The 26,754-nt window shown below is 38.2% G+C and overlaps 1 protein-coding gene across 2 annotated transcripts in view; it reads left to right on the top strand.

The window, feature by feature from the left end:
- The window catches only part of SPPL3 (signal peptide peptidase like 3), a 136,451-nt gene that overhangs the window by 82,601 nt on the left and 27,096 nt on the right, over positions 1 to 26,754 (top strand). The window contains exons 1-2 of one of the 2 annotated variants that reach the window (XM_019467244.2): positions 5,575 to 5,645; positions 15,174 to 15,313. Coding sequence is in view for 1 of the 2 variants with exons in the window: in XM_019467243.2 (XP_019322788.1) it covers positions 5,568 to 5,645 (78 nt within the window). In the remaining variant the exon portion in view is untranslated. Of the gene's footprint in view, positions 1 to 5,567; positions 5,646 to 15,173; positions 15,314 to 26,754 lie in introns of those variants that run through there. The other variant, XM_019467243.2, reaches the window with a different exon arrangement.

Here is a 26,754-nt window from a genome sequence, read left to right as displayed (position 1 = left end):
CCCAGAAGCCCAGACCCCAGTCTCTGCAGTAAAATTCTTGGGTCTTCGCATACTTGTGAAGTGTTTCTGATTCTTTACTTCTCTTTGCGGGCAAAGAGAATAATAGAGGTATGGATGAGGCCCTCTTCTCCCTATCGTTATCAGCAGTGAAAACCTTTATTAAACAATCTGTTTGATAATGAAAGAAAAGAGCTGTGGGTTAGACCCTAGAGCTGGCCAGTTTTTGTAAAAAATGACTCAAGAGAAGAATTTTCCCTTGGTTGATTAAACCAACCAGTTATGGAATGAGTTAAGTCACGGGAATAAAAGGCACAGCTTAAGGAATATTATCAAGGATATTATATAATAGTTGTATGGTAACAAATGGTAGCTACACTTGTGGTGAACACAGCATAATGTATAAACTTGGGGAATCCCTATGTTGTACACCTGAAACTAATGTAATCTTGTGTGTCAACTATACTCCAATGTAAAAAAATTTAATAACAGTTTTCAGTAGTCTGGAAACAGTGCTGCCTTTGTCAGCTAATTTGCCTATAAACATGCCAGTGATCGGCCAAACATATTTATATGGTAATATTTATCATTTTTGGAGGAAAAACACAGTATAAAAACCTAGAGTCTTGAAAATAAAAATTAGCTGGGCCTTCAAGTTTGTCTAGGCCAAAAGAGGATTTTATAGAGACCAGGAAAATGTAGAAAGCTTGCCTACGGAAGATCAAATGGCTAGTTATAGAATAATTAAAGATAGAAACTGGAGCTTCCTGACTCCCAAGTTTGTCATCAGATGATCAAGTCAGTTTGAGAGATGATGGAGTAAGTCTGCCTATGTTCAGAACTGCACCCGGCTCCTCAGCTCAATGGTGACAATCACACAGGTCCACAGTTTCCAAACCTCAAATTCTGAAAACCCAGAGTTTTTCTGTAATTCACATGGAAGCAAAACCTGACCCAAGCTGATGAAGCGGTTTCTAATCTTTATTTATCTTATTTAGTGTGGTTATTCATGTTTCACTACAGAAATATTAATATTTGATTATAGGGTACTTGCTGCTCTAGACCCCAGTGAGGGGGTTTTCTGCAACACATCTATCCTCAAGGTATTTTTTTGAATAAGGGGTTGCATACGTGTAGGACTTAATGTCATAGAATGGTTGTGAAAATTAAGCGCTCAGTAAAACGTTAGATGTTGCTCTTACCACCAAGAAAATCCCAGAAGCCCAATTTTGAACTATAACAGGGGCGTCTTCCTATACAAGTATACATCAGTGCAGTCATTAGAACTTTCTACATTGATGGAAATGTTCTTTATCTGGCCATTCAGTAGAGTAGTCATCAACTATTGGATACTTGAAATTCAACTAGTGTAACCAATGAACCAAATTTTTAATTTCATTTAAATTTAAATTGCCACATGTGGCTGGTGGCTAAGTGGCCATTTTAGTGCTAGTGGCTGCTATATTGGACAGTGCAGTTCTGTATTTGAGTTCCCGTTCCGTTTATTCTTTACTTTGCTATTTTTGTAATTATCTTATTATCTCTTTGTATTGATTAAGCTACATGATCCAGCAGATTATTTATTGGCTAACACAGCTGGTATGAGAGGGAGAACTTATGTTTCTATGTCCATCCTGGGCTTATCATCAGCTAAATAGGTGCTTCTGTCTTCAGGGCTTTTTAAAGACTTAATAGTAAAACGTACATGTTTCAACGTAAACTTGACACGGGCAACCTCTAATGAAATAAACTTAAATGATGCGTAACGCATAATGTATCTATGCCAAGAAGTTCCTAAACTTAGAGACTGTAAGAAGCAGAAGGTTTTCTGGTGAATGTGGAAAAAGAAAAACTTCATTGTCAAGTTGTCTTAGGATAGCAGGATGTTCTAACATGTTCAGTGTTAGTGACAAAATGTGCTAGCATGTTCACATTTCTTAAGCAGATGTTATTTTGCAAAAATGATTTCCATACACATTTTAAATGTAATAGTATGTATAATATCAATGTTTTTGATAGGCTCTAGGCTAGACAAGAATTGTTTTTAAATTTTTAATGTTTTATTTTTGCGAGAGAGACCGACAGAGTGTGGGGGGGTGGTGAAGGGAGGAGGGGCAGAGAGAGAGAGAGGGAGACACAGAATCCGAAGCAGGCTCCAGGCTCTATGCTGTCAGCACAGAGCCAGACGTGGGGCTCGAACTCATGAACTGCGAGATCATGACCTGAGCCGAAGTCAGAGGCTTAACGGACTGAGCCATCCAGGCGCCCCAAGACAGGAGTTAGGGTGCATCGGCGAGAGTAAAGATGCAGCTCTTCCTAATATTTTTCACAGGATATTTGACTGTTCAGTATCATGATGTGGATGTTATCTTTACCTGTGGGATTCCATGGTTGCCTTTGAAAAAAGGGCAATGGAAACATTCCTGTCTTCACTAAATCTTTTTTTTTTTTTTTTTAACGTTTATTTTATTTTTGAGACAGAGAGAGACAGAGCATGAACGGGGGAGGGGCAGAGAGAGAGGGAGACACAGAATTGGAAGCAGGCTCCAGGCTCCGAGCCATCAGCCCAGAGCCCGACGTGGGGCTCGAACTCACAGACCGTGAGATCGTGACCCGAGCTGAAGTCGGACGCTTAACCGACTGAGACACCCAGGCGCCCCACTAAATCTTAAATTGACGAAAAAGAACAGCATAGGCGGAGGCATCCCCATGTGTTTCTGTTGAGGTTAGAAACAACAAACTATACCCTCCTAATTCGGGAGGTCAAGTGAGGTGAAAAAGTGTGGTATGCTGTTGTTAATAACTCAGAAATGAGAATTTTTAGACAATGTGTATATGGTTAAAAGTTGTGTTTATTGAACCTAGGTGATTTCTCTTAAAAAAAGAAAGAGTACAGTTTAAATTAGCAGGTTTTCCATGTCTTAATTTTATAGCAAAAGGCCAATAAATTAAGGCAGTAGAAAAGAATAGCCCCTGTTACATAGTTGAGTTTGAAAAAAGAGCCAAGTTACAGAAGGACACGAAGTGTGTATCCGTTTTTATGGTGTGTATACATTCTGCATACACACTTTATGTGGAAGGATACACATACCAAATTGTAAACAGCGTCTGCTCCTAGGGAATGGGCATGTGGACAAGAGGGAGGGGCATGGCACTGGTACTTTTGCTTCTTACCTGTTATTTGGATTTTTACAATGAACATGAATTATTTTTGTAATTTTTAAAAAATAAAATTGATACTTTATTTTTAAAATGCTAAAATTGGCTAAAATTAATTTTAAACCATATTCTGCATAATAAATTCTTTGTGTTAAAAAGCTTTTTGTAAAACTTCCAGGGCGCTTGGGGGGCTTAGTCGGTTAAGGGTTGACTTCGGCTCGGGGCATCACCTTAACAGTCGTGAGTCTGAGCCCCGCGTGTCAGCCCCACTGATAGCACAGAGCGCACTTCAGATACCGTGTACCCCTTTCTCTCTGCCCCTACCCTGCTTGCATGCACGCACACTCTTTTTCTCTCAAAAATAAATAATTATTTTTTTTTTTTAAAAAAGCTTTTTGTAAAACTTCCATAATGATAATTTGAGTTGAAAATATATGACATTTCAAAAAGTTTTATTATAGGGGTGCCTGGGTGGCTCAGTAGGTTCAGTGTCCGATTCTTGATTTCGGCTCAGGTCATGATCTCATGGTTGGTGAGGTAGAGCCCCATATCGGGCTCCACACTGACGACGTGGAACCTGCTTGGGACTCTCTCTCACTCCCTCTCTCTCTCTGCCCCTCCTGCCCCCCCCCCCCCAATAAAACAAACAAAAAAAGTTTTATTATAAATTGTGGACTAGATTTGGAGTCAGCTTTTACCAGATTTTCTTGTATAGATTTGGAAAATAAAACTGTTCAGGCTAGAAGAAACCATTTCCTGAAATGCCGTGTTTCGTTCTACAGTGGGTAGCAGGCTTATTGGCTGGTCGACCTGCTCAGCCTCTTCAGAAGGTATTTTGCATATGGTCAAACCCTTGCCTTGAAAAAGACTGAAGAAAGTCAGTGACTACAAGATGGTCAGCCACACAGACAAGAACACAGCCCAGAGGATGTGTGGAAGACAAGAGCTGGTTTAATAACAGTTGAACCCCAGACTTCTAGAAGTCTTCAGTGATGAGTCTCTGGAGGGCCTCCATTGATGTGAGAGATGTAGCAAAAGGAATATACAGTAGTATGAGATCTTAAGACACTGAGTTTGGGAAGTTTAGACTCTAATCTACCTTTTAGGTAATGACAATGTGCTTCAGAATACACAGGATATGAAAAAGCCAAGTCATCCAAGTAATACACCAGCAAAAGAAAGGTTTCTTAAAAGGAAAAAAAAAAAAAAAAAAAGGCTCCCTTTGTTTTTTATCGCTCTGGAGTTGGAAAAAAATGTTTAAATTCTTTTAACAATGCTTATACTAGCCTTTAATCATGTGAAAAGCCGCTTAAGCTCACTTTTAATCAATTTTAAATTTTAATTACGTCAGAAAATTAATGCAAATGAAAACCATATCGAGATACCAATTTTCATGTTTCAGATTGGTAAAAAGTCAAAAATTATACAACATTCACTGTTGACAAGGCTTTGGAAAAGAGGAACCCTAATCTGTTACTGGTGAGAATGCAAAATGATAGAACTTCTCTGGAGGGCAGTTTGGCAACATCTATCCAAATTGCAAGTACATTTCCTCTGTGATCCAGCAGTCTCACTTTTAGGACCTTTGTTCTGCACAGACGTGTCATTTCATGTGCGCGTTGCAGGTACAATTTATAAGGCTCTTTATTACACAATTGTGGGTAACAGAATTTTTGGAAACAACCACAGTGTCCATCTAAAAGGAATTTTTTTTAAAAACAAAAACTGTTTTTCAGTGTGTCCACACAATAGAAATCTATGTAGATGTTTAAAGAAAATAAAAATAAAGAAGAGAAACTCTGCACATATTGATATAGGAAGATCTCTGGGTTATGTTGTAAAAGGAGGGTGGGGGGAGTACGGAGTGTTAATCTTTTGTGTGAGAAATGGTGAGAAATAATATGTGTTGATACTATATGTTCTAGAACGCTATACAAGAAACCAGTAAAAGTGGTTATCTAAAGAGGACCTGGGGGGAACTAGATGGGAGTACGACTTCCTGGTTGTATACCTTTTGGTATATATAGTTTTGATTTTGGTACCATATGATAATCACTGAGGCTTTATCTTTGGTACGGTAATGGTAGATATCTTGGCATATCTTAAATTGGGAGTGGATGTTGTAAGCATCATGTGGTATACGGAGGTGGGATTTTTACATTGATGTCATTTAACATCCTATGAGTGTTACCTAATAATAGCTGTGAACCTACACATGTATTCTTTATGTTAAACTAGCAGGTCTCATTTTAGTTATGTTATTTTGTTAATGCTAATTTACACCTTTTTTTTTTTTTAACTTAAAGACAATAATGAAACTTAGTGAGATTGAACTCCACCATACTGTAAACTCCATGAGGACTTGCTGCCATGTGATTTAACTTTTTTTTTTTTTTTTCTCATTTCTCTAGGGCCTATTCCCTGGTGGATTCCAGTCAAGTGTCTACATTTCTGATTTCCATTCTACTTATAGTCTATGGTAGTTTCAGGTAAGATGCTCTCAGGATGGGACAAATTTCAGTTGGAGGTGGAGGCAGCATTGTGCGGGAAGTGTGAAAACTTGCTGCTCTGTGAAGGGAAATATGACTTTGACAAGAATCGAGTTAGAGCGGGATAATTCTGAAATTTATTCTTTGGTTGGCTGCTGGTAAAACACTTCATTTTAATGCAAACATGTAAATATTGCTTGAAAATTAAAATTTAAAATTGCTTAAATTCTGGTTCTGAAAGTAATGACTCCCATAAGTGTACTCATTGAAAAGATCAAGGAGAGAAGCCTTGACGACGATTCTACAGTCTCAAAGGGAACAGCAAGTTTTTCTTAATGCAAAGGCATTGACTTAGGTTGAGTCACATGGAGCAATTGCCAGTGATTTCATATGGTTCAGCCTACTGTTATTAGGATCGTGCCCAGTATCATTCCCCAAGTATTCTGTCTACTGACCTTGGAAATGCTGAGACTGGATCCTCTTGAAATTCCTGTCCTAAGCAGGCAGCCGTAGGAATACAAAGGAAAGTCAGGAAGCTAGATACTCCCTTCTTTTCACACTCCTTACTTGAGGGAGGAGCTTTAGTGGTTATGTAACACAGATGTCTTGTGGCTTATATATTTACAAATGGAGGCTGGATGATAATTTTTAAATTGAGAACTTGAAAGGGGATGACTGATAAATAATCAGGCATAAGAATTTTGAACTGTCCAGTTATTATATCTGGATTTGAATGAGTACTTGGTAAAATCAGACCTCCAGGCTTTATCGCAATACTGGGTAGAACAAATAAAATACATTGATAATTCCAGAATCAGCTGATGAAAGTTTTAATCATTGAGATTTCTGCCGAGAGCCCTAGGTTCACAACCACTCTGAGAAAGCCTTAATCAAGCCAGAGCAATTTAGAGCCTTATCAACATAATCTTGATATTTTGTTATCTGTCCTTTGGATGAGTTTCTGATTTTTTCTCTTTGAGTATATCATGTATCAATATTTCAAAAAACTTTGTAATTAAAACCAAAATCTTTTAGACTCAAAATTTGAATACTTAACTTTCATCAGTAGAAATGACTTTTTGTTTGGCGTGTATTTATATACGGTGTACGTTTTCGTAATTTAACTCATTTATATTCTATTTTTACATAACAAAAAATATTTTCCTTGATCTTCTTCATACTAATTTTTAGTAATTTGATATTTCTTTGTGTTACTACTCTTATTCTACTATTGTTGGACATGTAGATGGTTAAAGTGACCATCTTTTTATTTTTATGTGTTCTGTGGCTGGTTGAATTATATCCTTAAGTCAAATATCTGAAAGTTGAAATACTTTGCCAGAGAGTATGAGCTGGCTATTACTACATACATATTGCCATATTGTTTTCCAGAATGGTGACAGCAATTATACAATTGGACAAATTTTAAATAAAATTCTATGTAATAAGTATACCATGGAATTACATCATATAGATGGAAAGGATTTCTCCAGTCAACCTTCATATTTTACAAATAGGGAAACTGAAGCCCAACAAGATGAAGTAACTTGACAAAGATTACACAACTAGTTGGTAACAGACTCTGGATTGGAACCCAGCTCCTGATGCTTCTGGTCCAATACCTTATGTCTTTTATACTTCAATGCATTTCTGCAAAAAGTAAATCATGATGCCTTTAATTACACATTTAAATTGACCTCAAAAATAAAAATAAATAAATTGACCTCACTGAATAAGTTTGAAAGTGTTTTCTTCTGTTTCCTGGAAAAGATTGTGCAAAATTTTGTTATTTCTTCTTTGTGTATTTGATAGAACTCACCAGTAAAGCCATCTAAAGTTGGGGTTTTCTTTGTGGGAAAAGATTGTTTCTGTTTTTTCCTACTTTGTTCACTACTTTTGTTTTAAGTATTGGTGAGGGCTTAAAAATTTTTTTCATTGTGATAAAATATACGTAACAATTTACTATCTTAACCATTTTGAAGTATACAGTTCAGTAGCAGATTTGAGGGTTTTTTAATACCCATTATTGTACTTTTATTTTTTATTATTTTTTTATGTTGATTTTTTTTTGAGAGAGAGAGGCACACACAATCCGAAGCAGACTCCAGGCTCTGAATTGTTAGCACAGAGCCCAGCGCAGGGCACGAACACACCAACAGTGAGATCATGACCAGGAGCTGTCCATTATTTTACTTTTATTATGACTGTTTTAGTACTGGGGTGTGAAATGATACCTCATTGTGGCTTTGATTGCATTTCCCCAATAATTCCAATTAAAATGTTGAAAAGATGTTGGGCATCTTTTCATGTGCTTATTGGCCACGTACTTTTCTTCTTTGGTGAAATGTCTATTCAGATCTTTGGCCATTTTTAAATTGGGTTATTTTTGTTATACTGAATTGTAACAGTTCTTTAAATATTCTGGATACAAGTTCTCTGTCAGTCGTAGGATTTGCAAATGTTTCCTCCCGGTCTCTGGTTTGCCTTTTCATTTTCTTCATACTGTCTTTCAAAGTATAAATGTCTTGGGGTACCTGGGTGGCTCAGTCGGTTAAGCATCTGACTTTGGCTCAGGTCACGATCTCATGGCTCATGGGTTTGCGCCCCGCATCAGGCTCTGTGAGTGCTGATAACTCAGAGCCTGGAACCTGCTTCAGATTCGGTATCTCCCTCTCTTTCCACCTCTCCCTCACTTGCGCTGTCTCTCTCAAAAATAAACATTTAAAAAATCAAAGTGTGAACATCTTTGGTTCTGATAAAGTGAACCCTACCAATTTTTTGTTTGATGGATCATGTTTTTTGGTATTGTAGCAAAAAAGTCTTTTCCTAATCCACAGACACAAAGAGTTTCTCGTATTTTCTTTAAGAAGTTTTCTAGTTTTACTGCTTACATTTAAGTCCATAATTCATGTGAGTTAATTTTTCTGTGTGGCATGAAGTACAAATAAATCTAAATTCATCTTATGAACATGGCTGTCCAGATGTGCCGGCACCGTTTGTTGAAAAGGCTGTCCTTCACCCCCATCGAATTGCCTCGGCACCACTGGGAAAACACAGTTGACCATAAATGGAAGGATTCATCACTGGATTCCCATTTCTGTGCTTTGGTCTATAGGTCTTTTCTTAGGCCAGTACCACAGGTCTTGATTGCTGTAGCTTTTATAGTAAGTGTTGAACTCCAGTAGTCTAAGTCTTACAACTTAGTTCTTTTTCAAAATTCCAAATACTCTAGGTCTTTTGGATTTCCATAAAAATTTATATTTAACTGGTCAGTTTCTACCAAAAAAACATTCTGCTGGAGGTTTGCACGTATTGTGGATCTACAGATCAATCCAAGAAGAACGGCTGTCTTCATAATAGTGAATCTTCTAGTTCAGGACCTGAAATGTCTCTCCATTTATTTAGATCTTTAGTTTTACTTAGTAATGCTCTGTAATTTTCAGTGTACAATGCTTGTACTTCTTTTGTTAAGTATTTCATTCTTTTGATGTTCCTGAGTATTTCCAGTGTTCCTAAGTACTCCTTTTTTCTTGGATTCATTTTTGGATTTTTCATTGCTAAGCATGTAGAAGTGCAGTTGACTTTTTGTATATTGATGTGGTATCCTGTAGCTTTGATGAACTCATTTGTTAGTGCTAGTAGTTTTTTTGTGTACAGACTCCTTAGGGTTTTTACACACAGGATAACATGGTCTGCAAATAAAGATGGTTTTGCTTCTTTTCATATCTGAATGCCTTTAATTTTTCCTCCTCCTCCTTTTTTCCCCCTTCTTGTATAGGATAGAACCTCCAGTACAGTGTTGAATAGAAAGAGACAAGAGCACACATCCTTCTTTACCTTGTTCCTGATCTTAAGGAGAGAGCATTTAATTGTTCACCATTAAGTATAGTGTTTGCTGTAGGTTTTCATAAATGCTGTTTATCAGGTTGAGGAGATTTCCTTCTGTTTCTAGTTTGTGGAAAGTTTTTATCATGAATGGATTTTGTCATATACATATCATGTGTATGTACATATATATGATGTATGTATATATATTTAAAGAAGATACAGAATGAATTAGTAGATCATTCTTGTCACAAGAGCATGAGGACCAAGGTAGCTGGAAGACACATATGGCTTATTTTTTTTACATTTATTTTATTTATTTTGAGAGAGAGCGCGCGCACATGTACATGCCACGGCACACACGCAGGCCAGCAGGGGAGGGTCAGGTGGAGAGGGAGAGAATGAATTCCAAGCAGGCTCCACACTCTGCACTGAGCCTGATGTGAGGCTCATTCTCACGACTGTGAGATCATGACCTGAGTCAAAATCAAATCAGGAGTCGGAGGCTTAACCAACTAAGCCACCCAGGCGCCCTGGTCATATATTTTTATTATATATATATATGTATCATATATCATATATACAATTATATATATTTATATATATGATTTGTGTCTGTATTCATGAGGGATATTGGTCTGTACTTATTATGTCTTCTTATGACTTTGGTACTTGGAAAATATTGGCCTCATTGAATGAGTTGGAAAGTGTTTCGTCTATTCCTTGAAAAGATTGTGTAGAACTGTATTGTTTCTTCAAGTATTTGATAGAGTTTAACTGTCTAAAGCTAGGCTTTTCTTTGTGGGAAAATTTTTTTGGTTTTGTTTTTTTTCCTGCTTGGCTCACTAGTTTATTCCTTCCCCATCCCCCGCCCCGCCCCCTTTTTTAAGTGTTGGTAAGGTGTGGGGTTTTTTTAACAGCTTTATTGAGATATATATATATATATAGTGTAAAATTCTTCTATGTAAAGTGTACAATTCAGTGGTTTTAGTATGTCTACAAAGTTGTGCACTTATCACCAATTTTAGAGCAATTTTATTATACCAAAGGAAACCTCGTACCCATTAGTAGTCATTACTCTTTGCTCTCTCTCTTGCTCTAGCCAACTACTAATCTGTTTTCTGTCTTTTATATAGATATGCCCATCCTGGAAATTTCAATTTAAGTAGAATGTTACAGTACGTGACCTTTTGTGACTGGCTTCTTTCACTTAGCATAATGTTTTAAAGTTTATTCACGTTGTAGCATGTGTCAGTGCTTCATTCCTTTCTATTGCCCGATAATACTCTCTTTTGCTAATCCACGCATTGATAGACATTTATGTTTCCACATTGGGCTGCTATGAATATTCATGTACAAGTTTGTGTGGGGACATAAGTCATCATTTCTCTTGAGTAGATACCTATGACTGGAATTGCTGGGTCATATGGCAACTCTATTTTTTTTAACATTTGGAGAAACTGCCACTGTTTTTCAGAGGAGCTTCATCATTTTACATTGCTAAGGCTCCAATTTCTGTTATTATCTGTTTTGATTATAGATACTGTATTCTGTTTTGGTGGATATGAAGTGTATTTCGCTGTGGTTTTGATTTGCATTTCCTTAGTGGCTCATGATGTTGAGCATCTTTTCATGCTTATTTACCATATGTGTGTCCTCTTTAGTGAAGTGTCTATTCAAATCTTTTACCCATTTTAAAATTATATTGTCTTCTTATTACTGATTTGAGAATTCTTTATATATTGTGGGTACAAGTCCTTTATCAGATAAATGCTTGCAAAGAGTTTCTCTTGGCCTGTGGGTTTGTCTTTTCACTTTCTGGATGTTTACAATTTTTATATTTTCCTGATAGAGTGAGATAAAATATCACTCTTTAGCAACAATTTTTGTCTTAAAAGTCTTAAACTGTCTGATGTTAGTATAACCATTCCAGCTCTCTTATGGTTGTGTGTGGGAAGATTTTTAATTACTAATTTTATTTCTTCTTCTACGTCTACTTGGATTTTCTGTTTCTTCTTGAATCAGTTTTGGTAATTTGTGTCTTTCTAGGTTTTGTGCATCTTTTCTAAATGATCTCATTTATTGGCATTAGCTTGTTCACATTGCTCATGTATAATTAATTTTTATTGGTCGGTAGTAATGTTCCCTCTTTCATTTTTTTATTGTAGTCACTTGTATCTTGTTTTTGTTTTTGTTTTTTTTTCCCTTGGTCAGTCTAGCTGAAGGCTCTCAATTTTGATCTTTTCAAAGAAACAACTTTTGGTTTCATTAATTTTTCTTTATTTTTTTTTCTATTTTCTAATTTCATTGATTTCTACTCTAATTTTTATTATTTTCTTCCTTCTGCTTGCTTTGGGTTTAGTTTATGCTCCTTTTCCTAGTTCCTTAAGGTGAAAGCTGAAGTTAGTGATTTGAAACCTTTCTTCTTTTTTAAGTTAGGCAATTAAAGCTGCAAATTTCCCTCTAAGCATTGCTTTAACTGCATCCCATACATTTTATTATGTTGTATTTTCATATCATTCAATTAAAGATACTTTGTAATTTCCCTGGTGATTTTTTCTTTGACCCATGGGTTCTTTATAAGGACATTGGTTACTTTCCTACTATTGGGGGATATCTCAAAATTCTCTCTTTGAAAGGAATTTTAAGAGCCTAATTCAATTCCATTGTGGTCAGAGAGATACTTTTTATGATTTCAGTCCTTTTAAATTTATTGAGACTTGTTTTATGGCCTAGCATATGATCTGTCCTGAAGAATGTTCCATGTGCAATTAAAAATCAGCCTTCAACAGAGGGTTGAGAGCAGGAAGTGCCATAATCTGGTTTATGTTTTAGAAAGATTGTTCTGGATTCTCTATGAGAAATAGCTTGTTGGGTAAAGGGAGAAAGTGACATAAAGGAAGCAGTGCCCTAGTACAGACAAGAAATGATGATGGCTTTAATGTTTTGTTTGGTTTTTTTTTAATGTTTTTGAGAGAGAGAGAGGGAGAACAAGTGGGGGAGGGACAGAGAGAAAGAGAGACACAGAATCTGAAGCAGGCTCTAAGCTCCGAGCGGTCAGCACAGAGCCCGATGCAGGGCTCAAACTCACAAACCGTGAGATCATGAACTGAGCTGAAGTCAGATGCTTAACTGACTGAGCCACCCACGAGCTCCAAGAAATGATGGTGGCTTTAACTAGGTTAATAGTGGTGGAGTGAAATGTCGGTGGGTTTAGGACATGACTGCTGATAGAATGGATAGTGTGTGTGTGAGAGGAGGCAAGGAAGCCTCCAAGGTGTATGGCCTAAACAACTGGATCCAACGATGATGCAGTTTCTGAGATGGAAGGCTCTGTAAAAGAAGCTGGTTTTTCATGGAAACTTGATCTACAAAGCAGATACAATTTGTCAAGAGACTGATGTTCGTTCTAGTTTGCTCTTCCCAAACTGTTTAATTTGGGGTAAATTAAACTTAACCTCCGCAGACCCCATCTGGAAGATTGTTACTTGATTAATTACAAATATTACTATAATTTATAACAATAATAGTGTCATATTAACTATATTCTGACTGTAATGCTATCTCTCTAAGCTTCCAGAGGGAGTTGTAAGTATATTTTAGTAGTGCTTAACCAAACATATTTTTACAATAAAATTTCACATCTCTTTGTTTCTAAGTATTTAATAAGCAATACTATAATTATTGCTTTGGTAGATCAAAACTTGTCAAATGTTAGCAGTTTCATGTAGTTCAACCTGATAGATTCTTTTTACTCATTGACCTAGGGTCACGTAAGGGTGTTTATGCCTCTTCTCAAACACATCTCTTTGTGATAATAGAAGTGAGAATTGAAATATGAGGTAAAATCAGTAGCAAAGTAATTTCCTTGATTTTTGCTTTCACATAAACGCAGGATAGCTGGTTGAAGAACTGGCCTGTGACTTATTTCAACATAGATTCCTTGATGAAAATATTTACAGAGACTTCTCCATTGAGGTGTAGCCAGTTGGGTACCCTGTGGGTTCTGCATGATGCTTCATAGCCCACTTGCTGTCTGACTTCCACCATTTGGGTTTTCTACAGCTTAGATGCTTTTTAATTATTGCGAGTTGATGTCTCTTGCTTGCGTGAGGAGGTTGGGTAGAGATGTATGGTTTCTGTTGGCTGTTAATAAATTTTTACTTTGACATTGACTATATTAAAGAAATCTGATGAAGATGAAGAAAATAGCTAATATTTTACTGAGCATTTATGTGACAGGTACAGTGCTAAATGTGTTACATAAAGTCTTGTTTAATCCTCATATTAATTCAACAAGATAGATATTGGTTTTTTCTTTTTAATGTTTATTTATTTTTGAGAGAGAGCAGACGCCTGAGAGGGAGAGAGACAGAAAGAGAAAGAACCCCAAACAGGCTCCATGGCATCAGCACAGAGCCCTACATGGGGCTCGAACTCACAAACCCTGAGATCGTGACCTGAGCTGAAATCAAGAGTTGGATCTTAACCGACTGAGCCACCCAGGTGCCGCAAGATAGATATTGATATTCCCATTTTACAAATGAGGAAACTGGTCCCAAAAATGTTAAGTAGTAATGTAGTAAGTGATGGAGCTGGGATTTAAGTACTTTACTGCTTTTGGCCATTGAGAACAATAACAAAATTTCATTTCTGAACCAAATACATTGATCTCGTAGTACAGTCCGAAGGAATGAGAAGCTTTCTTATAAATCCCTTTTTGGTGAATTTTTTTTTCTTCTTTAGCAGTGGTCTTCAGGCTTTATTGTGCATCAAAATCACCTGGAGAAGATTGCTTCACTGGGCTTCACCTGGGGTCCCAGGACCCAAGCCTATTCAAGTGGCCTGCACAACACATTTTCTGGAAACTTTCTTGACTTTCTAAGTCGTTAGTTCTTAATTGCTGATAGCATTTTCAGGGCCCATTCATTAATATGTTATTTACCCTTTACAGGTCTATTTGAAACTCTGCAGATGTCTCAGAGTTTTTCCCTTTTGCTAAAAAAAAAAAAAAAAAAAAAAAATTCCCCTCCAGGCTTCATTTTTGAGCTGTCCTTGATGGTATGCCACCACCTACTCTTGAAATTTTCTCCTCTCTTAGCTTCCGTGATTCACTTTTATGCTACCCTCCATAGACAAGCACAAAAAATGTTTCTTGAATTTGAATAGAACTGTGTCTGTATTGCCCCCAGCTACTCAACCAAATATTTTCTTATCTCCCCTGAGACCATAAAAATATATTATTTGCTCAGTTAAATTACCACATTTTATTATTTTTTAAATTGTATTTTAGAGAATGTGTGTGAGCAGAGGAGAAGGGCAGAGGGAGAGAGGGAGAGAATCTTAAGCAGAGATGGACACAGGGCTCAATCCCACAACCCCGGGATCATGACCTGAGCCAAAATCAAGAGTTGGGTGCTCAACCAAGTGAGCCACCCAGGTGTCCCCACATTTTATTTATTAAAAGCTGTGAAGACATGGTGAATATCATAAAATTTAGGATAAAAGATTTGTCAGTTGTACTGGTTATTTCCCATCAGGCTTTCACGTTCTTAAGTACAGAGGGGAAAACTATACCGCAGAACACCAGATTCTAAAAGCCAAAATAAATCCTCAGTTTAGGAATCCTTATGTTTGCCATCCCGTGGCTGAGCTCTGCTGGATTTCCTAAATTACTTCCAACTGACACCTGTCTCTCCTTAGTCTTTCCAGCTACTCAGAAAAAAAATAGCATAATTACTCATCTAATCAGTATGTCCCTGAAGAGTTTGACAAACTATAGAAGAGCATTAACAGAAGGAGAGAGACAGAGAATACGAACTTCTAACTGCAGCTCATTACTGGTAAGACACTTGACTTCTGTCCCGTCAGGAATCATAGAAAAATAACAGGTTTGAGATCTTAAAAAATCAAAAGGGAGATATACTTTATTTCCTCTCTCTCTAAATAATTATGTATTTATCTATAATCTCTAAAGTTGGCTATTGAAGGAATAATGAAACTTCTATAACTGCAGGGTAACTACTACCTTTTAAAGACCTTGGGGCACCCAGGTGGCTCAGTCAGTTGAGCGTCCGACTTCAGCTCAGGGCATGGTCTTGCAGTTCATGAGTTTGAGCCCCGCGTCGGGCTCTGTGCTAATAGACAGCTCAAAGCCTGGAGCCTGCTTCAGATTCTGTGTCTCTCTCTCTCTTCCCCTCCCCTGCTCATGCTCTGCCTGTCTCTGTCTCTCAAAAACAAATAAATGTTAAAAAAAAAAAAAAACAAAACAGTACCTGTGCTTTCTTTAAAAAAAAATTTTTTTTTTAATGTTTATTTTTGAGAGAGAGAGAGACAGAGCATGAGCGAGGGAGAAATAGAACTTGAAGCAGACTCCAGGCTCTGAGCTGTCAGCACAGGGGCTCGAACTCACAGACTGTGAGATCGTGACCTGAGCCGAAGTCAGATGCTTAACTGACTAAACCACCCAGGCGCCCCATACCTGTGCTCTCTTTAATGACAAAGCGGTTTATTTGCTTATACCCTAACCTGGTCTAGGAAGACAATGTCATCAGGTTAATGAGACTACAGAGATAATAAGAAATGTACTTTCTGTGATTGTGTTGCCCTTCAAACTAAACGTGTATAATTGTAAAATCAGACCAGGTTAACAAAAACAAGTCCCACCATGCTTGACAGTGTCAGAATGTGTGTTTATCACACAATGGTGTGTGATGTTTTACCTTCTGAGCTGCTCGTTGCCTTCTCAGAGCCTGTCCTACTTTAAGAAAACATCATATACAGAAATCTGACTTATCAGGTAATGTAGGAAACGGTTATGTGTACATTGTAATGTATATGGACAAGTTCCTTGATATATTTAACAATTTCATCAACTCTTTTAAAAAATATCATAAAATATAGGGTAGGATGCGTATATTTTTCCATTTATAAAAACCACTGAGTTTTTTAGGAACACACACTTAGCTTAAATCCTGTTCGACCATATAGTGTTTACCCTGACCAAGTGCATTCTCTCCTTCATTGCACCTGCTTCTACTATTAGGATGATCAAAAAACGTGGTATTCTTAAAGTAAAATATTAAGATAAAAAGTTCCAATTTTCTTCTCCAGTATTCACAGTGTACTCTGTTATCAGAATTCAAATGAATGAACAAATGTAACTCAGTAAATAGTTCTCGGCTCCATTTTGCTTCCTGCGATTGTCTGTTTTTGCTCTGCCCTGTTCAAAAGGATTTTAGACCATTCGCTGTTTTCCAAGTTGTGATGAGATAAGGTAAATTAAAATGGGGCCAAAGAAAAGAAAAAGTATGGGTGGAGACAGAGAGCCAGAAATAATTCTAAAAATGCAAACCATATTGGCCAACACCTTTACTACTGGTTGTCCACAAATACCACAGCAAGCTTTCTAGCAGCCAACTTTCAGAAGAAAAAAAAAAAACTTCACAGTGCCTTTGGATAAAAAGAACCCAGTTCAGGTGAGTTGCATCTGTTCTTGGTCTTAAGATCAGACAGACCTTTATCCTGAAGGTCCTCAAAAAGAGGATGCAGCTTTGAGTTTTGTAGCATTTCACAGTTAGCACTCAAATGTTTATTGAATGAATTATAGTGCCCTTCAATATAAGCTAGTGGCATTTCATGAAAATACATTTCAGCAACAGTAATTTTGCCAAAATTAGAAGCACACGGGCGCCTGGGTGGCTCAGCCGGTTGAGCGACTGACCAGCTCAGGTCATGATCTCATGGTTTGTGAGTTCAAGCCCCGCATCGGGCTCTGTGCTGACAGCTCAGAGCCTGGAGCCTGCTTCTGATTCTGTGTCTCCCTCTCTCTCTGCCCCTCCCCTGCTCATGCTCTGTCTCTGTCTCAGAAATGAATGAACATTAAAAAAAAAAAAAAAAAGGCACACAGCCAGCAGCAGAAAGTGGTGGTCCAGATTGCTAGCTTATGCTCGTCTAATGTTATGTTTTAGAATATCTAGAGAAATGAATGGGTTGTTAGTTCATCAACTGATTACTCCTGAGTATTGATCTCTTGATAAATGTTGGCAGCAGTCTAGACATGTAGTTTGTTGCCAGCTGAATATAGACCTCTTTGTCTTAACAGTGCTCACAGCACATTTGTATCTTCATCAGAACCAAGGAACCTAAAAAGGCCTAACGACAAGCCCATCTTTCCCCCTTATGCTAGGCAAGCAGTGGGACGTTCCCACAGGCCTAGGACTTTGCTCAGAAAATCCTGTATAATCCAGTCCAGTACATAAAGACATGAGTAGTTGATTTCCTAAAGTTCTGTTCCTTACAGCTGAGTTAGCTTTAGTCCAAAAAATTTAGAGCAAATACGATGACCAGATCTCCACCTTAGCCAAAATAAAATCTTTTAAAGCTCTCAGAGAATATTAAACCACTTCCTGATGTAGTGTCTGTGATATATTGTGTTGTACATCAAAGTGACCCCAAAAAGGCACACTTAGGATTTATACTTATACACTAATTTAAATTGGAAGAACCTTGATCGGTGGTTGTTCTTTCTTTCTTTCTTTCTTTCTTTCTTTCTTTCTTTCTTTCTTTCTTTCTTTCTTTTTCTTTTTTATCTTTATCTTTGAGAGAGAGAGAGACAGAGTGTGAGCAGGGGAGGAACAGAGAGACAGGGAGACACAGAATCTGAAGCAGGCTCCAGGCTCTGACCTGTCAGCACAGAGCCTGACGCGGGGCTCGAACTCACAAACCATGAGATCATGACCTGAGCCGAAGTCGGATGCTCAACTGGCTGAGCCACCCGGGCACCCCTGTTGTTCTTCTGACACTAATTAACTGGCAGGCTCAGTTGTCAGTTGAACCCCACCCAATTCAAGATAAAACCATATCATCTGCTTATAAAAGGTTGCTTGTCTTAATATTTCTCTGTAACAAGGCAGGATATATGCAGTTCATCCAAAAATGATATTGGATCACATTAACTCAAGGAGAAATACTGTGTAGTTATTATTTTTTTTAATGAGAAAAAGCAGTATGTATTGATGTAAAAGGATGCCCTTGACGTACTATTGAATGAAAGCTTAATTTGTGAAATAATATTAATCCTCATTTTTAAAAAAGGCAATTTTATACCAAGTGCATTTATTTCTAGAGATTATTTCTAGAGATTATGGGAATCCATTATTTGTACCTTTTTCTATCATTTGAGGTTTTTTGGTAATCATATATATTCTCCCCCCCCCCCAGAAAAATAGATGTTCATTTGTTTTAGAAGGGAAGATAATATATAGCCAAGGCAAGGTGTACAGTGAGAACCTTGGTTTCCTTAACCATGTAGGGATAGTAATAGAGCATCTTTGTATTAGTTTGCTACAACTGCCATAACAAAGTAACACGGACTGGGTGACTTAAAAAAACAGAAATGTATTCCTGGAGGCCAAAAGTCCAAGATCAAGGTGTCGGCAGGGTTGGTTTCATTCTGAAACAGCTTATAGATTACTGTCTTCATATGTAGATGGTGCTGTTCCCCTGGCCTTCTGTGTGTGCATGTGTCTGGTTGGTCTCTCTCACCTAATGTCCTCCTCTTATAAAGACACCAATTATATTGGATTAGCGCCCACCCTATCTACCCCCATTTTAATTTAATTACCTCTTTAAATGCTCTGTCTCCAAATACAGTCAACATTACTAATTATAGTTATTCTGTGAAACAAAAGAAATCTTGCCTATAAAGCAGTTAGCATAATTAGCTTGACAGTATAAGCTCAGTAAAGGTGAACTGTTATCATTATTTTAACCTTTAGGAAGTTTTCAGTTTCCTAGGCAAAAGACCATCTCTTCTACCTGGATTCTTAGTAGTAGATTCTTGGTGTAGCTTCTTTGCAAGCATCAATAATTGGAAATTTGTCTGCCTCCTAAAGCTTGACCCATAACTATTTCCTGTTCAGTCATAGTTGATGACAAGGCAACTAACAATAGCAAATAATATGCTATAATTTAGATGGCTTTTTCTGTGATGGTAGATGGTTGTCTGTGATGAAATAGCAATAGCTCAAGTCTTTCAGTGAGTATTTAAACATTGCTTTCAGTAACCCAGACTTAGGTTAAGTGAATAGCCCAGATACAGTTTGGCTGGAATGTCTAGTAATAACATCATGATGAATAAATGTATGTTATTGTGTAGTAATAACAGTAAAATTGGGATGGCAGGGAGAGGGGAGAAGAGTGAAGGGTAGTCTTTTATGAAGATGGAATAAACTGTTCTAGATCCAGCCAAGCAGTTTCATGTCTGTAGAGTTAATAGAGATTACCAAGTAAGGCAGGATAAAGGCCCGTAATTCAGAATGGCCCCTGGATAGCTCAGGAGGCAGAGTCTTCAGCAAAGACTTTATTTAAGCTGCTTAAGTTGGTTGTTAGCTATACGGTATGGGTAACTCTTATTGGACTTCAGTCACAGTGGCTTGGAATCTGTTAAACCTAGGTTCGTTGATCTTGTTTTGTAAAGCTACAATACATGAACCTCCTGTTTGAGCAAATGTGTGGGGCCCCACCACTTCATCTAACCAACTTCATTCTGTTTTGTGTAGTAGTCACCCACGGTCTGCCTCTAAGGATCAGGCAGTGCTTGATTTTAGCTAAGCTTATTTGAGGCAATAAGAAATTCAGAGTAAGCTTCAGATTATATGACATGCTTGCTGACTCTGCACCCCACCACACCACCACCCCAGTACCTCATTAGTCTGTCTAAAGCTTTCACGTCCTTTGCAACAGTTCTTAAATTAGGTTCTACGAAAATGGAACAGTTAAAACTGGTTTTAAGGTAACCACGGCCTACCAGTGTTTGAAAAGAAGAGGAATCCTTGTCTTAAAACAGCCAGGATAGGGGCACCTAGGTGGCTCAGTCAGTTAAGCATCCAACTGCAGCTCAAGTCATGTTCTTGCAGTTTGTGGGTTTGAGCCCTGCACTTGACTCTGTGCTGACAGCTGGAGCCTGGAGCCTGCTTTGGATTCTGTGTCTCCCTCTCTCTCTCTGCCTCTCCCCGACTTGTGCTTACCCTCTCGGTCTTTCTCAAAAATAAATAAATAAACACTTAAAAAAAAAAAAAAAAAAAGCCAGGATAGAGTCTTAAATAGTCCTCAGTTAGTAAAAATTGAACTAGACTTAGATACTACCCCTAAGCCTATCTGGCAGTACTCTCAGCACCCTGTTTCATTTACCCAGTCTTAAGACAGAGGCTCTGTACCAGCTGTGCCTAGGGTCAAATCAGAGATGACTGGCAACTTTCCAGTCCAGACATCAATATATAATGCCAGCAGAAAGCATAGGAGAAGCTAACTATGCCTGCTAGCCAGTCCCAGTGGTAGAGATGGGGGTTAACAATTTCTGTAAATTTACTATGCTGTCTCCAGGATTCTGAGAACCAGACTGTGCATAGTAAATGTTGTCAATCCATTCATAAGTGAATCTGAAAAATGCAATTTAAATTATTATAGGTCTTTTCCAAAGCATGCCCACAAGGAAGAAGCAGTCTTCATATCCCCGTGGCTCCACACAGGCCCTCATGACTTGCACCACCAGTCTTAGAGTTTAACTGTCCACAAATCGTTAGGACTTCCATGAGAAACATGAATTAAAGTTTAAAAACCATAGAAATGAAACCGTATACTGAAAACTAGGGCAGGTGTCTTAGCAGGGGAAATATATGCAAAACATTATGTCCAGTTTGTTGTGGAACTAAACAATTGACAGGGTAAAGTTTGTCCCCAGAGCCAGTCCTGTAGCAATGACCAGGGCTGACTGAGGTGAGAACAACCCGTATACTTGCTAATCTCTGTTAAAGTGTCTTCCTCTGATTGCCAGAGAAATAGAAGCCCCCAGTACTAGATAGGAAAAGATGAATGTTCCAAAATACAGGGCCTTTTTTTTTTTTTTTTTTTTAATTAAAAACTCCCAGGAAGGCCAACACATCAGAGTCCTGACCATATTCAGAAGAGGAGTGTTAGCCATATTTTAGGGAGTCTATCACATCTATATACATACGTATATAGTCTCCTTTGGTCTTATTGGAGAATTTGTCACCCGTTAGGGCTGCCCTTCCAGTGGGACAGTTTGCTAAGCCACTAATTAGCCAAGTTTACAGAGGACCAGGGTGAAAGGTACCTAACTAGTCAATACTCCACAGGCTTTTCTAGGCAGGTCACCAATTCTAACTGAAGTCATAACCAATTGAGGCTTCTTCAGCACCAGTAACAGATAAGGGAGTTTTAGACAGTGGTTGATAGAACAGGAAGCCAAATGGCAAAGTCAAACTATTCCAGTAGGAGGCAGATTTCCTGTATCTAGCAGATTTTGAGTTGTAAGCGTAGGAAACTATAAAGTGAAGAACATTTCGAGTACCACCTGAGCCTCATGGTTTGGTTAAGAGTCCCTTCCAGGAAGAATTCTGACCTCTCCAAGACGGCATCCTGTATTCTTCTAAAAAGACAAGGTTCCAGTACCTCAACAATGTGCTAGTACCTCAAGGACTTAAAAACAGCATGAATAAGAATAAAAGGGGACCTCTCCTTCACTTCAAAATCTGCTCAGTTTGGAACCTGAATATTTATTTATTTTTTTTTTTTTTAATTTTTTTTTCAACATTTTTTATTTATTTTTGGGACAGAGAGAGACAGAGCATGAACGGGGGAGGGGCAGAGAGAGAGGGAGACACAGAATCGGAAACAGGCTCCAGGCTCCGAGCCATCAGCCCAGAGCCTGACGCGGGGCTCGAACTCACGGACCGCGAGATCGTGACCTGGCTGAAGTCGGACGCTTAACCGACTGCGCCACCCAGGCGCCCCGGAACCTGAATATTTAAAAGAACTACCTAGAAGCACTTCTGCTTCCAACCAAGATGGAGTAACAGGAACTGGACTTACTATCCCACCTGAAATAATGATTTCTAAGATACTGTTCATCAGACAACAAAGGACAAATCCTGAGAGATGATAAACTATTTTTCTAGCTGTATTAAGATAGTCCTCTCTGTCCTCTTCACCTCCAGAAAAGTTGAATTGATAGTAACAGAGTTGAGTGGTAGTACCAGAGGCTGGAAGGTGGGGGAAAGAGGAGAGACTGATGAAAGATATAGGATGAGTAAGTTCTAGAGACCTAATGTACATTGTGGTGACTATAGTTAATATTTATGTACTTAAAATTTGCTTAGAGAGTAGATCTCAGGTATTCTGACCATGAAAAAAGGTAATTATGGGAGGCAGTGGGTATATTAATGACTTTTATTGTGGTAATTGTTTCATAGTGTATATACACACCAAAACATCATGTTGTGTACGGTAAATAGTACAGTTTTTACTAATCAGAAACAAATTTAAGAAAAAGGGAAAACATTAAAGACAATTTGTAGGAGAAACATTCCCTGCCTGGTGGAGACAGAGCTGGGAGTCTAGAAAGCCTGAGGCAGCCAGAGTTAATAGGACAGAGTATGAAAGACAAGAGCAACAAACAGAGAAAGTCCCAGAGATCTGCAGGTGCACTCCTTGAGCATTCATCAGAGTATCAATCAGTGCGTGCATGTGAGGAAATCACCTAAGGCTAAGGAAGGAATAACGTGAAGGGGTTAAAAGAGTACCTGCTCCTGTCAGCCAGATTGGAAAACTGTATGACTCACGTGGCATTTGGTAGGGTAAAACTCACAATATCTGGAGTACAAAGATGACCAGGCAACAAAGAAAAAGGAGAACATGACCAATGATGGAAATAATCAAAACCAACCCAGAACTGACACATGTATGTTGGAATTAGCAGAGAAATACATCAAACCTGTTACTATAAGTTATATTCCATCTGTACAAAAAGTTAGATAGATACAGACGGAAGATGTTTTAAAATACCCAAATCAAGCCTCTGGAGAGGAAAACGACGATGTCTGAGACCAAAAATACACCGAATGGGCACTCAGTGGCAGCCCCCGCCCAGACCAGACTCTGATGCTCATGTACCTCACTCTGCTTCCTCTGCAACCATGTCTGACAAACCCGATATGGCTGATAGGGAGAAACTCAAGAAGTCAAACTGAAGAATATAGAAACGCAAAATCTACTTCCTTCAAAAGAAACAGCTAACCAGAAGAAGCAAGCAGGCAAAATGTAGTGAAGTGTGCACTAACAATGTGCACTGTACATTCCACAAGCATTGCCTACTTATTCTGCTGCTTCTAGCTCTTTAACTTTGTAAATTGTAAAGAATTTGGATCAAGTTTAAATGCTGACCCTTTTCACACCAAAGATTCGATGACTGGGGCACCTGGGTAGCTCAGTCAGTTAAGTGTCTGACTTCAGCTCAGGTCATGATCTCGCAGTCTGTAGGTTTGAACCCCGTGTCTGTGCTGTAAGCACAGAGCTTGGAGCCTGCTTCCGATTCTGTGTCTCCCTCTTTCTCTGCCCTCCCCTGCTTGTACTCTGTCTCAAAAAATAAGTAAACATTAAAAAAAAAAAAAAAAAAAAGGGGGCACCTGGGTGGCTCAGTTGGTTAAGCCTCCAACTTAGGCTCAGGTCATAATCTTGTGGTTTGTGAGTTTGAGCCCCACGTCGGGCTCTGTGCTGACAGCTCAGAGCCTGGAACCTGCTTCAGATTCTATGTCTCCCTCTCTCTCTGCTCCTCCCCTGCTCAAGCTCTGTCTCTCTCTGTCTCTCAATAATAAACAAATGTTAAAAAAAAAAAAAAAGAATCTAGGACTACTGACGACAAAGGCCACACCTCCCATCTGCCTCTCTGGCTGGCAGGAAAGGAAAAGAACTTGCATGTTGGTGAAGGAAGAAGCTAGCTGGGACAACAGTGAAATCTAGAGTAAAATTCAAGCTTTCCAAGATGTCCCGCAGGCTGTAAAATGCAGTTGCATCAGAGCATTATTTTTTTTGTTCAAATTATTTTAACTACTAGAATGCACAATTTTTTCAATGTGTAAATAAAAAGTTTTAAAACCTGAAAAACATACACTGGATGAGATTAACAGCAATTAGACATTACAGAAGAAAAGATTAATAAACTTGAAGTCACAGTGACAGAAAATATCCAAAATGAAATAGAGAAAAGAGGGGGAAATTGTTTTTAATGGAAAGAGTGTCTTTGACCTATCATTGAACATCAAAGAAGAACCTCCAGTGGGCTAATATATGGGTAATTGGGGTCTCTACAAGAGAGAAGAAAGGGAAGGAAAGAAAAATACTTGAAGGGGCACCTGAGTGACTAAGTCAGCTAAGCATCTGACTTCGGCTCAGGTCATCATCTCACAGTTGGTGGGTTCTAGCCCCACATCGGGCTCTCTGCTTATCAGCACAACCCGCTTCGGATCCTCTGTCCCCCTCACCCGCTCACACTCTACCTCTCTCTCTCTCAAAAATAAATAAACATTGGGGCGCCTGGGTGGCTCAGTCGGTTGAGTGTCCGACCTCAGCTCAGGTCACGATCTCGCGTTCCGTGAGTTCGAGCCCCGCGTCCGGCTCTGGGCTGATGGCTCGGAGCCTGGAGCCTGCTTCTGATTCTGTGTCTCCCTCTCTCTCTGTCCCTCCCCCATTCATGCTCTGTCTCAAAAATAAATAAATGTTAAATAAATAAACAAACATTAAAAAAAAATACTTGAAGAATTAGTGGCCAAAATTTTTCCAAACTTGAAATAAGCTATAACCCACTGCTCTAAGGAGCTTGATAAACCCATAGTACAGGAAACATGAAGAAAACTACTCCAAGGCCCATCATAATCAAGTCACTCAAAACCAGTCATAAAAGAGAAAATCCAAAGGAGCCAGAGGTGGATGGGGGGGTGGGAGTGGGCAGAAGAACACATTACACAGAGAGGAACAAAAACAAGGGTGAACACTGGATTTCTCACTGAGAATAATATAAATGAGAAGACAGTGGAACAACAGCTTTAAAGTACAGAAAGGAAAAACCATCAACATAAAATTCTGTGTTGACAAATTCTGTTGGCAAAAGTATCTTTCAAAAATTAAGGCAAAATAAAGCTGTTTTCGGATACCCAAAACCTGAAACATTTATCACCAACCACTTTCCATTATAAGAAGTGTGAAAGGAAGTACTTCAAACACATTAAAAATTGTACCAGCTGATAGTCTGGATTTACACAAAAGGAATAAAGATCACCAGAAGCGGTAACAACATTGATAAGTATAAAATAATTTTTTCTTATTATTTAAAACTTTTTAGAATATAATTGACTATATAAACAAAATTAACAATATATTGTGGAATTTGTAGCATAACATGTAAAAGTAAAACGCACGGTAATAGTACAAAGATTGGGTGAGTAACAAATGTGAACTGTTGTCAGGTTTTTATACTGTACGTGAAGTACCATAATATAACTTGAAGGTACACTGTATTGGTTAAAGATGTTTAATATAAATGTTACAGCAACCACTAAAATAAAAGAACGAGTACAGATAATAAGACAGCAAAAGCGATAAAACAGAATCCTTAAAAATACGGTATTAATCCAAAAGAAGTTAGATAAAGGAGAACAGCAAAAAATACAAATGGCAACATGATAGTCTCAAATCTAATCATAACAATAATCACGTAAAATGAAATTGGCCTAAACACTACAATCAGAAGGCAACAATTATCAGATTGAATTAAAATGCATGATCCAATTACATGGTGCTTACAAGAAGCAGATATGAAGCCAGAAAAAGATTTAAAGTAAAAGGTTGGGGAAGGATATACCTTATAATCATCAAAAGAAAGCTAGGATAACTACATTAATACCAGACAAAAGCTGCTTTCAGAGCAAGGAATATTTACAGACAAGGCTATTTCATAATGATAAAGGGGTCAATTAAACAACAAGACGTAATAATCCTAAATGTTTATGCATCTCATAAAAGATCCTCAAAATACATGAAGCAAAAATTGATAGAACTTCAAGGAGAAATAAAACGGGTGCCTGAGTGGCTCACTCGGTTGAGTGTCCGACTTTGGCTTAGGTTGTGATCTCGCGGTTTGTGAATTCAGCCCCCCACATTGGGTGCCCTTTTGTCAGCCTGTCAGCGCAGAGCCCACTTTGTATCGTCTGCTCCTCCCCCACTTGTGCTGTCCCCAAAATAAATGTTAAGAAATCCACAAGTGTAGCTGAAGATTTCAGTACCTCTCAGTATTCGATAAAACAAGTTGTCAAGAAATCAGTAAGGATATAGTGGCTTGAATAGTATTCTCCATCAACTTCAGCTGATTGGCATTCATAGAACACTCCCTTCAACCGGAAAATATGCATTCTTCTCAAGTGCCCGTGGA

This window comes from Panthera pardus, unplaced genomic scaffold, assembly GCF_024362965.1.
Source record: "Panthera pardus isolate Hobbes unplaced genomic scaffold, ASM2436296v1 HiC_scaffold_15, whole genome shotgun sequence".
In the NCBI taxonomy this organism is placed as follows: Eukaryota; Metazoa; Chordata; class Mammalia; order Carnivora; family Felidae; genus Panthera; species Panthera pardus.
This window is presented reverse-complemented; position numbering and strand designations above follow the sequence as displayed.